Raw genomic sequence first — 13,582 nt, 5'->3', positions numbered from 1 at the left:
ATCATCACCTCTGTGTGCCTGAGATCTGTGGCCTTGTCCAGCTTCCTCGTAATAGTAATGGTTTCTGTTGTGCTTTTGACATCAGTATTTTCTGAACAATCTTATTAAGGTACAATTGATATCAAATTTACATGTTTTCAACATGTAATTTGATAATGCATAGTAAAGTCAAAGCGATGCAAATGCCACCTCACTCCTGTGACATAGCACGGCCATCTCCTCAGTGAGATTCCCCAGACCCTTTAGCAGCTGTGCTGAAGTTTTAAGAATCAGAGTGCAGTTAGGTACCACAAGCTTTTATTAGACACCTAAGATGTACAAGGCTGTGTGTTACCTGTGATGTAAAAGACGGGAAAATAACGATCCCATCCTTAGGAAACTCACAGTGACAGGTAAGCAGATAGCTGTATCATATGACCAAGAAGAAGAAACTAAAATGACTTATTTCTGCCTGAAAATCGGGGATTGACTAAAGAAGAACACATAGGAAAAGCGTGACTGCAAGAGAACATTGCTACATTTATACAGCAAGAGCAAGCAGGGCTTATTTTGAAGTAGAAGCAATTTGACAAAACAAGACTATTTTTACCACTGGAAAACATGAGCACAATTTTTATTACATTTATTTATGCATATGTGTGTGTACTTGCACACTCATGCCACAGGGCACATGTATGGGTCAGAGGGCAACCTGAGGGAGTCAGTTCTCTCCCTCCACCACGTGGGTCCTGGGGATGGAATTCAGGTTGTTGTGTTTGGTGGCGAGCACCTCTGTCAGCTCAGTCATCTCGCCGGCCCCTGAGCACTGTATTTTAAGATTGTGGGGTGGCGCGCGCCTTTAATCCCAGCACTTAGAAGGCATAGGCAGGTGGATGTCTATGAGTTCAGGACAGCCTGGTCTACAGAGCGAGTGGCCGGGCAGGCACAAAAGTTACAGAGAAACCCTGTCCCGAAAAACAAAAACAACAAAAACAACCTAATAGACAGAATGCCTCATCAAGGCAGTGAATAGTGAAAGGCCCATGACAGAAAATGAAACTGGTGAATCAAGAGATACAAGAGAGGCTGGAGAGCATCAGCTGCTCGTCCAGAGGACCTGGGTTAGAGTCTCAGCCCCCACATGGTGATTCAGTTCCATCTGGGGCTCCCGTTCAAAAGGTTCTGACGCCCTCTTCTGCCCCCCATGGGCACCAGGCACACACATAGTACAGAGGTATACACACAGACAAAACACCCACAATATACAACATAAACAAAACACAATAAGAGACACAAGAAAATTCCCAAGAACTTGGTACTTCTCAGGGCACGACTGTCAGCATGAGCTTTGGTGGCCTGTGTGGGAGAAGTTGTTACATCTGCTGAAAATACCCAGTGCGTGGAAGACGTTTTTTCTTCATTTGCTACCAGATTAGCTCACACATCTGATGGGTAAACAAATGCAACACTTACACTCTGACCTCCCGCATGCGACTAATTTTGTCATAACCTATTCTATGGCACCCCAGAACAACCACTGTCACAAAGGAAGTGTGTGAGGCTGCCATCCAATGGTATTGCTCAGTGCATCACTGCAGACATGGAGAACTTCTGTAAATAAAGGCATGTATCAAAAACACAGCTGCCCATCCACTTTCCATAAAAGCTAATTTAATCTTCACTCAAGATTCCTAAGAAAAGGCAATGTCTCTTAGGGTGGTTGACAAGAAAGACAGGTTAAGCACACACCTGTGCATCCCCCCCCACACACAAAGCATCCATCCATTCTCTCACATAAAAATGTGGACACCCACACCCATACACAAACTTCTTGGAAGCAAACTAATCATTCCTTTCTCATAACTCCCATTGGGCAAGCGCAGTTTGGAGGTGGATGGTTTTTCATTTTCAAATATTGTTCTCTGTCAAATTCTACTTAACTTCAGTGTGGCCACCTGATGGTGGACTTTGTAGTCTCTTGTTTATTTTTGCTTCTCAGCTGCTGGTGCATTTTATTTTATTCGCCCTGGACAGATGCATTTCTAGAAGAGCAGCCAAGGGAGACACAAAGGCACAGGGACGCAGAGAGGGAGGAACCTGCACTGGGTGAAGGAATACTTCTCTCAGAGCCACCGAGGGAATCTTCCTGCCCCACCCGAGTCTCTACATCTGAGAAGGTGCCTGCTTCTCAACCTTCCTAATGCTGCAACCCTTTAATACAGCTCTTCATGCGGTGGTGACCCCTAACCATAAAATTATTTTTGTTGCGACTTCATACCTGGAATTTTGCCACTGAGCGGTGTCTCAGTTCCTAAGACTATCAGAAATATGTGATTTTCAATGGTCGTGATCCACAGGTTGAGAACTGCTGTTCTAGCCACTGAGTCTCCTTTGGGTTGGCTTACATGATTTATATAGTACAAAAGATAAGCCCTCTTGGTGTCATAAGAATTCTAGAATCATCAAATGAGGGAGATTTCCAGATCACAAGCTGCCACTATGCTTCTTCCTCTCGGGGGTAATTTGGAATTACCCCTTCCTTCTTTCCTTTGAGTCCTACCAGAGTGACCTTCCGTCCTTTTAAATTTTGTTTTGTTTTGTTGTTTTTCAAGACAGGGTTTCTCTGTAGCTTTGGAGCCCGTCCTAGAACTAGCTTTGTAGACCAGGCTGGCTCACAGAGATCCACCTGCCTCTGCCTCCCGAGTACTGGGATTAAAGGCGTGCGCCAACTCTGCCCAGCTCCTTTTTAACTTTTAAAAAATAAATATGCTTTCCTCCTTTTTGTTTATAAAACGCTTGTGAATGGAAAGAGAAACGTAGAGGGGAAATCATTCACGAGCTCACGTACCATTGTAACATCTGGATCTTTAAAATACTTATTTTATTACTTTTTATATTATGTGTGTTTGTGTCTGCATCTGTGCCCTAGGAGGCCAGAAGGGGGCGCCATCTGACACGGGTGTGGGAAATCAAATGTTCTTAACTGCAGCCTACCCTCCATCCCCTTGTCTGGATATTTTGATATATTTTTTCCAGGCATTTTTTTCTACAGGCCCCTGCTTCCTCCCTCCGCCATCTGAAACTGAGCCATTACTTTTGGTGTCAGCGACTGCCTCCCAGCTCCTCACTTCCTCGGGCTGGGGGCCATTTCTCTAAATTACTACTGTGCTGGCTCTCTTGTAACGCTGGCCTTTGGACAGAACTTTCTTGTAAGTCTCAGCAAGCATTTTAAAGACACAGTTCAACAGAATTAACCCCGTAGCAAATAGTTTAGTATCGCCTCCTTTTGCAAAGTGCAATTTTGAAGTTTTTAACAAAGCTTAATTACTTAGCATTTAGAAGGGCAATGGTATTTAGTACCAGACAATGATTTTGATCTTGCCCAAGCTCACCAGGAAAGCAATTTGAAACCTGAGCTGGATGTGTGGGCAGGACACCAGGCGGCTAGGGACTGCCTACTTGTGACACAGATCTAGCGCTCGGGTTCCCTTACCTGGGCAGCGCCAGGGCCTCCTCCGTGCGTCGGAGGGCGCCAGCGAGAGAGGGAAGGGCCAGCACTCCGTCAAGGTCGAACGCTGCAACACGCAGCGCCATGGTGGCCTGGGCTGCAGGGCTAAGCAGACACAAACGTGGAGCTGGAAGGCTGCGGCCTTCACTGGAGAAAGAGACTTGGGGACCTAAGATCAGAATCTGCCAGGCTCGGCACAGGCCCCGCCACGCCCCACCACACCATACCACGCCCACTACCAACGGAGCCCTGCCTACTCACCCGGTCCAGACTGGAGCGTCCAGCTGGAAGTTCCACCCAAGTGTCAAATCTGATCTTAGCCACTACCTCCTGCCTAGGAGCCCGCGTGTGTGTAAGACTCCCAGCTAAACTACCAACCCCGGTCTCCCCTATTCCCAGGCTTTGACCTTTCTTAGACAGGCTTGGTATGGGGAGAGAGGGTTGATCTTGATAGGAGAAAGAGGAAGGAAAGGGAGAGGGGGACATAGTAAACATTCTCTCCTTCAGTATTCTGTCTTGTTTGACATCCCTTCTCTACATGCTGCACACATCTTTGCAAACCCTTTCCCTCTGCCTGCTTCTCCAAGCAGCCTTCCTGGAAAACAATACAGCTCTCCAGTCATAGCGTGCCAACCCAGAACACTTTCTTGTGGCTTAGAAGAAATAAATCGAGTGTGGTTCCCCTTTGTACGCTGTATTTGAAAGAACATAAAAGTGAACTGGGCCTCTGGGAGGTTTCTGGAAACCTCCTGCCCCTTGACCCAGTGTTCTCCCTAGTTAAGAGGGAGAACAGGAACCTCATCCCTTAAGGAAGGAATTCGATGAACAAATCCACCGTTTAGTCCATGACTGTTGTGAAAAACTGTCTCCCTTACTGCAACGGGGGAATTGAAGTCTTCTTTTGCTCTTGCGGCTGCCAGGTGGGAAACAGGCTTATGGTGGATTGATTTTGTGTTCCTTTCTGGCACTTCTTCCTCTTGCCTCTGGTCTTACCTGGGACAGTTTGCATTTTCTGAGATTTACACTTAAGAAGCAGAAAGTGGGTGAAAATGTAGGTTGTTGCCCTTTGAACAGAAATGGCCTTTTGGGAGCACTTGCAGTGGAGTATTGGAGAAAGATGTGAGATGTACCTGGGCCCAAAGACAGGAAGAGAAGACAATATGAACTGGGTATCGTCCTGCATGCCTCTAATCCCAGCATTCTGGACGCAGAAGCAGAAGGTTCCAAGGTTCAATATCAGCCTCAGCTACATACCAAGTTCAAGACTAACCTGTGTTATAGGAGACACTGACTCACAAGATAAAGAAACAAGCAGGAAACACACATGCAGACTGAGACAGAGACAGATTCAGAGAGACAAACAGACACAGAGACATATAGACAGACAGACAGATACACAAAAGACATACACAAAGGGAGACAGAGACAGACAGACACACACACACACTCAGAGAGCAAGAACACACACACACAAAGACAGTGATGCTCTTCTTAGTTGTCGACTTGACTACATCTGAAACCTAAGTGCCTGGGTATACCTGTGAGGGACTTTTCTTAGTTAAATTATTTGAAGTAAGAAGACTTTTAAATATTTTGAGGTGGGAAGATCCATCTTTTAAATCTGGACCATGCCTTCTGCTGGCAGTCTATATAAGGACGTGGAAGAAGGAAGCTTGCTGTCTTTGCCTGCTTGCTCTCCCTCTTGCTAGTAATTCCTTTGTTGGCATTAGAGCTACGTCTTCAGGATTCCAGCATATGCTGAAGACCAGCTGAGACACCCAACCTTGTGGTCTGAACAACTACTGGAATCTTGGACCTTACATTAATAGACAGCCATTGCTGGTTTAACTGAGCCATTCTAATAAATCAGAATCTTTTAAGTTCTTTTTCTCTAGAGAACCCTGACATATGCATGCACACACAGACACACACAGACAGACAGACAGATAAATAGTCATAGAGAAACATATGCAGACAGACACATACCAAAACAAAAAAATTTAAAAAGCAAGTAACAATGAGAAGAATATAATACAGAACTCTGATTAATACAGTGGTCTCAAAAACAAAGTTGACTTTTTCCTTTTAGCCAATGAATCAGATTGCATAAACTCTTAGCTATGAACTTCTGACTGACAGACTTTCCTTTGGGTTCTAGCTGTGCACAGCTACCTTCTTAAGTGCCCACCTTTGCTTGACCATGTAATGTTCCTCCTGACTGAGGCAGAACTCTGCTTTGTTCTACTTTCAACAACTGCTCCTTCCAGGAACCTATGATTTGGTCAAGCCTCCTCCAAAGCCTTGGTTCTCAACCCATGGCATTATTAGGAGGTAACAGACCCTTGAAGAGCTGAAGACCCAAGGGAGGTCTTCTGGTCACTAGAAGTGTGTCCTTTAAGGGTGTATTGGGACTCTGACCCCTCACCTTTCCTTTCCCTTGCATCTTCTTCCTGAGTAGACTGGTTTTACTATGTGCTGTTGCTATGGGCAATGGGGCCAACGAATCACAGAATGACACCTCCAAATCTGTGAGTCAGACTAGACCTTTTCCCTTTCCAAACTAAGTACCTTGGGTGCTTACTGCGGCAGTGGAAAGCTGGCTCGCAAACAGGAGGTCCCTGTCTTACTAAGTAACATAACCCTTGGTTCAGCTGCTCAATCTGGAGACCTTGGAGTTGCTTGCTGATACCTGGCTTCCGACTGAGCCAAGTGCTCTGAAACTTTGTCCTAGGGCTGGTCAGCCAACTGGGGCAGAGGTGGTAGCTTCTAGATCCATGGTGGTGTTTTTTCTTAAAGGTTTGGCTGCCTGGAAACAAATCCTTTCAGAGATTTTATTGGCCCGCCCCATTCCTCATACTTAATATGTTTTCCCCATCACCCATATTTAATACATCTGCCTGTTACTCATATTTAATCTGTCATGTCATCTCTTTGTAAGAGGTACAGTGATTTCTGTTGCGTACATCTGCATTCTTACTGGTAGAGTGTTACTGAATCCATAAATGTGTTTATGAAAGTTACAAAACGAAGAAGAAAAGCATGTCTACAAAAAATGGACTTCACAAACCATCTCATAAGAAGAAAAATATCAACCCTTGAAAAATGGAATTCCACCTCCAAACAGGAATCACCCTTAGTTAGTGTGACAGTTAGGTTCAGCTGTCAGCTTGGCAGAACTTAGAATCGCCTGTAGAGTGTTGCAGTGAAGCGCTGTCCTCATCAGGTTGGACTGGGGGTGTGTCTGGGGGACTGTCTTGTCATAGTCATTGAGGGGAGGCCTACCAAATGTGTGTGGCCCAGATAAAAAGACACGGAAGGGCAAAGGTCAGTGCTTTGGCTGTTGGCCTTCACTATTGAGCAAGCTCGACTTCCCTGTTGCTGGGGCTTCCAGCTCTTTCACTAGAATGGAACCAGAGTCTTCACGTTTGCCATGGGGACTGAAGACTCCTCTCTTCAGCTCTCCAGGCTCCTCAAGGGATTCGGTTTTGTCCCTCTAGAGAACACGTGACTGATACAAAGGAAGCTCCTTGCTGTCACACCTGCCTTTTGTTTATTTCTTGTGACCAGCTTGGCTCTCCAGTGTGTTATGACACTCTGCCTTAAGTCATAACTCAATTTTATCCCTAGATGAATGAGCTCAGTTACATTCCTCTGGACTCTCATGGGCCACCCCATGTCAATGTGCCCCTTCTGTTTTAAGCCACCAAAGGCACAGGCAAATGAGTTGCTAGGTTTCTCCAAAGGATAAAGAAATGAGATTTCTTTTTGAGTTTAAAATGTTGATCCTCATTTCTGCTACTTGTAATGTTCATGTATGCTTTAGAAGCTAACAGAAAATATATATATAAAAAAACCTGGCTGGTACAATAGTGACATTTCATAAATGACACCAGGTATCAATTACTATATTCCTAACAATTGTAGAGAGCTGTCTTAGTTAGGGTTTCTATTGCTGTGACGAGACACTGTGACCAGTGCAACTCTTATAAAATGAAAACAGTTCACCGGGGCTGGCTTACGGTCCAGAGGTTTAGTCCATTATTCTCATGGTGGGGAGCATGGCAGCACACAGGCTGACATGGTGCTGGGGAAGGAACTGAGAGTTCTATATCTCCATCCGCAGGCGGCAGGAAAGAGACTGTGTACCACATGGGGCCCGTGAGCTGTGCTCACTTGCTCGGGTGCATCAGCCCAGCCTCACACAGGACGGGTGAGCCAATGGAGGACATGGGAAAAGAGTCTCAAGGGGAAGCTTCATCCGCTACCCTGTGGGCAGGGATGGTGCTGACCCCATGGATTCAGCAGTCAACTGCTGTGCAGCATTGTCATGGGACTGGTCCTGTGTGCCCATCTGGGCTGTGCCTATTACTCTTGCGTGGTTTCTAAGTTCAGTTCTCCAAGCTTCCATGGGCCCACATGGATATTCTGTCATGGCCAACAAAGACAGGTCTTACTCATGATCAGCACCCCACCCACCACACACACACACACCTTTCTATGGTATCTTCTGGTTCTCACTGTGCCTTCTGGAACTTCAGGACCATCATTAGGAAAATCCACCATGCCCTTGACCTTTGCCCTCTTCTTCCTCTCCTGTCCCCCCCCCCCCCATTTCTCGTATTGCCAGTCTTGTGGCTCTTACGTATGGAACCTGCTTCCACTGAGGTTCCCTGTATGCCCCCAGGGAATGTGTGTGGGGGGGGTACAAGCAGGTGAGTGCCTGGATCCTTACCCTTGCTCCAGACCCCCAAGACACAGACAGACATTAATATCACATCATCAGACTACCACTCCCAGCTGACCAATCAGCTATTACTTTTCTCTAATGTGGCTCCCTCTGATCTCCCAGAAGCCTATGGAAGCTCCCTTTTCTTCCCAGTCCCCAGGACCCTCTTGCTCCCAGCCAGTGCCTTTTCTTTCCTTGTTGTTTCGTGGAAGAGACTGACACTCCACCATCTTCCAGGGCTCCTCAACCCACTGACGTCCACAGTGCCAATCTCCTCATTTTCTTCCTACATAACCTTTGCTCAAGTCCAAGGCTAGACCTTCCAATGTGATAGAGCTGGCACCCTCAGGAGGGGGGCACACAGACAGTCCTCTCAGCTCCCTCCTTATCAGTTTCCTAACCTCACCCTCTAACTATGCCAGAAACTACAAAGTTTCTGCCCCCGCCTCTTGAAGTTTTAACATCGAAAGGGAACCATTTCGAGAAACACAGTAAAAAGACACACTGACGACCATCCAGATGGCTGAAGTCCAAGCTTGCATTTCAAGTGCATTTCGATCCCATGATTTGCTCCCTTGTTGCATTAGTTGAGTTCCCAGCTCTGGCTGAGGAGAAATGAGATGTCAGTTCTAGAAAAATTGCTGTGAAGAATGGAGCTTGATGACAAAAGCTGCTTCTAGCAGCCCTGGCTGAAAAACCCATAGCCATCTCCCCACTCACCGTCCCTTCCTGCCTCCAGACCTGAGCCGTCACCAGATCCTCTCACGCCCCAGCAGACAGGGTCTAAAGAGGCGGCACTCAATAGCCCCTGTATCTACAGGATTTTGCTTGCTTCTGCCCATGGTCTGGTGAGTGTGTATGTGCATAGATTCCTGTGCTCTCAGACCAGGAAGGTTTAGCTGGTGTTTAGGGAACAACGGATGGGTTTTCTAAATCTTTGGGGTTTAGTCTGTATGTTTGAACATCTACGTTATGTATGGGGCTGGTGAGATGGCTCAGCTGATAAAGGGGCTTGCCGCTAAGCTGGACTTCCTGAGTTCAATATCTGGGACCCCATGGTGAAAGGAATCCCTGAAAGTTGTCCTCTGATCCCTGCATGAGTGCTGTGGCCTGTGCACATGTGCACACATGACCAGACACGGTGTGGATGGTTTTTGTGGAGAGACAACAGCAGTAAGTTATACAGGCAACGGAAGACTAACTTTCTGTTTGTAAAGTTGGCTTCCCTCCCTGCTGACACAGAAAGAGCCCAGAAGGGCTTTCTTGCCAAAGGCTGAGAGGTATCCCGGTCTCCACTGGGGCTGTGCGAAGTGCTTTGGACTTCGGGTGTTGAGGTTTAAACTTAGGGAATGCTATGTTCTGCATAACTGTTTCTTCAAGGTCCACACTGTAAAATCATGGTCCTCAGCCTGGGAGGAGGGGTGGGGAGATGCGAGAAGGGGTGAAAATTTTTGAAAAGTAGAGCCTAGTAGAAGGGATTTGGGTGGCTGGGGTGCACCCATGGAGGGCTATTGGACCATGGGCCCTTCCTGCTTTTCTCTTTGCCTCTCAGACTCCGTGAGGTGAACAGTTTTCTACACCACAGACTCCAAAGCAACAAAGCCAGCCAACCAACCAGGGACTGGTTGTGAATCAAGATTAACCTTTCTTTCTTAGATGTTGCTTTCCTCGGGTATTTCATCGCAGTAACTGAAGTCTGATTACTAGGAAATTTCGCGGTATATGAATTTTTATAGTCCTCAGTCTGCTAATGGAAGATCTTTGGATCTTCAAAGTAGTGAGTAAAGCCTATTCCATGTCCTTGAGGTCACTAGGGTTATGACCCATCTAGGACAGTATAGGACCCTGAGGGAATGAAAGTTTTATGGAGAGAAGATCATTAATAACACAAACTGGAAGAAGAAACCAATACTCATTTGGGGAAATTTACACAAACAAGGCCCTGTTTTTACATAAACACTTTTAGCTTTGGAATGCTGTGAGTTTATTCACTCAAGACTGTTCTTATTTGAATTGGGAAAGTTGGCTCTGGACTGATGACCCAGGACTAATGGCTCTGGTCTATGTGCCTTTGATCTGCGTGGCCCTGGTCTACATGGCCCTGGTCTGCATGACCCTGGTCTGCATGGCCCTGGTCTGCATGGCTCTGGTCTGTATGGCTCTGGTCTGCACGACCTTGGTCTGCATGACTCTGGTCTGCATAGGTCTGGTCTGCATGGCTCTGGTTTGCATGGGTCTGGTCTGCATGGCTCTGGTCTGCATGGCCCTGGTCTGCATGGGTCTGGTCTGCATGGCCCTGGTCTGCATGGGTCTGGTCTGCATGGGTCTGGTCTGCATGACTCTGGTTTGCATTACTCTGGTCTGCATGGCTCTGATTTGCGTGACTCTGGTCTGCATGGCTCTGGTCTGCACGGCCCTGGTCTGCATGGGTCTGGTCTGATGACCCTGGTCTGTATAGCTCTGGTCTGCATGACCTTGGTCTGCATGGTTGAAGTCATGTAACTGGCAATTAGCTGCACAGCAGCTCACACTAACTTTCCAGGTCTGTACACCACCTAGCCTGGCTATTCTCCTTCACAGGGCATAAATGGCTTTCAAGAAACTGTATCAAAACTCACCCTAATTAAGTAGTGTGTCTCCTGAGTGGAGATCCTGTGGCATGTTGCCCTGTGCCATGGATGCCATTGTGACTACTGCCTAGTCCACTGTCCTCCTAAAATGTACCCCAAGGCTAGAATGAGCACTTTGTTTGTCTGAGGGATGTTTGTTGGAGTTCAATATTTTCTTCCATTACATCTGGACTTCACAGCCGTGGACAGACTGCAGACACATAGCCGATGCTGCCTGCTGGCTGGGGCAGGCTCACACTGTTAGCTTTTTTTATACAGTTCATTCCCACCACCTGCCTGGGATATGGTACCACCTACAGTGGAGTGGATCCTCCTACATCAATGAACAATCAAGACACTCCCCCAATCCAGACAGACAGATGGACAAATAGACAGACATACACACACACACACACATACACACACACATGAAGCCAATCTGATGCAGGCAATCTCGCAAGTGAGACTCTCTTCCTAGATCATTTTAGTTTGTGTGAAAATAACAGTTAAGGCCGTCCAGGAAACCGGGCCCTCACCTTTAACCCCAACACTCCAGAAGCAGAGGGAAGGCAGAGAGATCTCTGTGGGTTCTAGGTCTCACAGGGCTACATAGTGAGATAATGTCTCATTAAACAAAAACAAACAGAAAGCAAACAACTACCCCTCGGAACCTAAACCTATCTAGAACGGGGGTGGGAGGTGCTTGCGAGCAAAGGCTTTCTCCTTTGTATCCCCTTCTTCTTGCCCACTCTGGCACCCTCCCCCTGATCCATGTGGCGCACTGTGCCTCTGGTGTGCAGGGATCTGTGAGTGTAAACTGCCTTGATGGTGGTCGTTTCCACATCTGTGTCTGACCAGGCTTGATTCAAACAAATCCCGTGTGTGAGTCTTTCAAACAAGCAGGGTTGAGTGGTTTTCGCTGTGTGACTGTGGAAAACTATGTTTATCTCCACACAGAGGGAAATCTCTCGGGAGTGGAGGGCCTTCCCAGAACTTTACTCCTTTACATATTTTAGGAACCCTCCCACCAGTTGAAGACACAAAGCTCATCTTCTTCCCAAGAACCTCCAACGCAGATTCCTGCCTTATCAGCCTTCCTCACACCCAGTTCAAGGGCACACAGTCAATTGGACGCACTTATCCTGACCTTTGTATGAGGAGGGAGGGAGAGGGGAGGATTGATTGTGGCGGCAGCCGCAGCAGTGGTGGCGGCAGCAGCAGTGGCTGATTTCCAAGGACAGCTGAGACAGCAGTACCAGCGATGCTTTGAGTTTGGATGCCTGGCACTGTAGCAGGGGCCCAGCAGACAAGCAACGAAGCTGCTCTGGACTGAGATGGAGCTGATGCCTTCCAGGCTCCCACCTGGCCTCAATGCAGGCCCTCCAGCTTTGTAAGTGCTGCTGCAAGCTGCCCGCTGGCTTCATCTTCTTTATTTAAAAGATGGTTGTTTCTATTGATTGGAGCCAATGATCTTGACAGATAAAATCTGATGCTTTCTTTCCCTCCATGCTTTCCCCTCCCTCCTCCTCCCTTCCTCCTTCCATCTCTTCCTCTTCCTCCTTCCCTCCATCTCTGCTTCTTTCTTCCCTCTCTTCTTCCTTATCTTTCAGTTTCCAGAAGACGAATGCATGCAACTAGCTTCATTTTGCATCCGCCAAGATGTTGCAGCAACATTTTCATCATGGTTAGTGAGAATATCCTTCATGGTTTTAGCAATCAAATAAATGCTCACCAATAAGTGTAACGTGTGCCAATGCTTGTGTCTGTACAAACATCACAGACACTCTCAATCTTGGAAGCAACTCACAGTGCTGTACTCATGTCCTCCTCAGAGAAAGCCTATGGTGAGCCACCATCATTCACATTCTCCTTTGACTTGGGAGGAAACTGAGGCACAATCACCTTTTGAGACTTGCCTGAGGTCACGAAGTCATGTCTGAGAAGAACTGGAAGTCCAACTGGGCAGCTCATGCCCAGCAAAGTCGGAGAGCTGACAAAATGAGCTATTCAATGGGGAGGGAGAGCTTGGAGTTGTTGGGATGGGAGGGGCTGAAGGGACGGCACAGTGAGGAAGGAGGAACGTAGGCTCGAGAAAGTCTGGGGCCATTTAAGATCACAGGAGATCTGCCACGGAGATCACAGGCAGCCAGGTGCACAGCCCTGGCAGTGATAACCTACAAACTGTAAAAGCATCAGAGGTCCGATTGTAGATTTGACAGCCTGACGTGTCTAGAAGGTATAAATCGAGGTCACTGGTAAGGAGGGTGAGAAGACATGCCCGAAGTCAAAGCAGGCAGGGTCTGTCCCTGGCATCCTCAGACAGTGGCTGCAGTGGAGCAGATAGCTTGCAGCAACTGGAGAGCCAAGGAAACTCTCAGCTGGGTGCTCTGTGGCTCACTCATATTTTGCTGACAACTGTGCATTGTTATGACAGATCCACCCACAGTTTTAGAGGACCTAGTCTGAGGTGTGTCCAGAGTTCCAAAGACACTTCAGGTGACAGCCCTGGAGTCTAGGGTCCTTCAGAGCTAGGAGCAAACCATCATAGTAATTGTCTGAACAGAAGCCAGAGCCGCATCTGTATGTACTGGACACAAAGTGGAAAGTCATAGACCTAGACGACTCCTCCTTCCAGTGTGTGTGTGTGTGTGTGTGTGTGTGTGTGTGTGAGGGGGGGGGAGAGAAAGGGAGGGAGAGAGGGATGGAATGAGGGAGAGAGAGATGGGAAGAAGGGGGAGGAGGGAGAGGGAGGGAGAGGGA

General features: G+C 47.4%; 1 protein-coding gene across 1 annotated transcript in view; it reads right to left on the bottom strand.

Moving 5' to 3' along the window:
- Ephx2 (epoxide hydrolase 2) overlaps positions 1-3,683 on the bottom strand; it is a 38,259-nt gene extending 34,576 nt beyond the window's left edge. Inside the window, exon 1 of the mRNA XM_057786088.1 lies at positions 3,473-3,683. Within this exon, the coding sequence (XP_057642071.1) occupies positions 3,473-3,573 (101 nt within the window). The 5' untranslated portion in view covers positions 3,574-3,683. The remainder of the gene's footprint in view (positions 1-3,472) is intronic.
- Between the last annotated feature and the right edge of the window lie 9,899 nt (positions 3,684-13,582).

Source organism: Chionomys nivalis, chromosome 12 (assembly GCF_950005125.1).
Source record: "Chionomys nivalis chromosome 12, mChiNiv1.1, whole genome shotgun sequence".
NCBI lineage: Eukaryota > Metazoa > Chordata > Mammalia > Rodentia > Cricetidae > Chionomys > Chionomys nivalis.
Note: the sequence above shows the minus strand (reverse complement) of the source record. Positions and strands in the feature narration are given on the sequence as shown.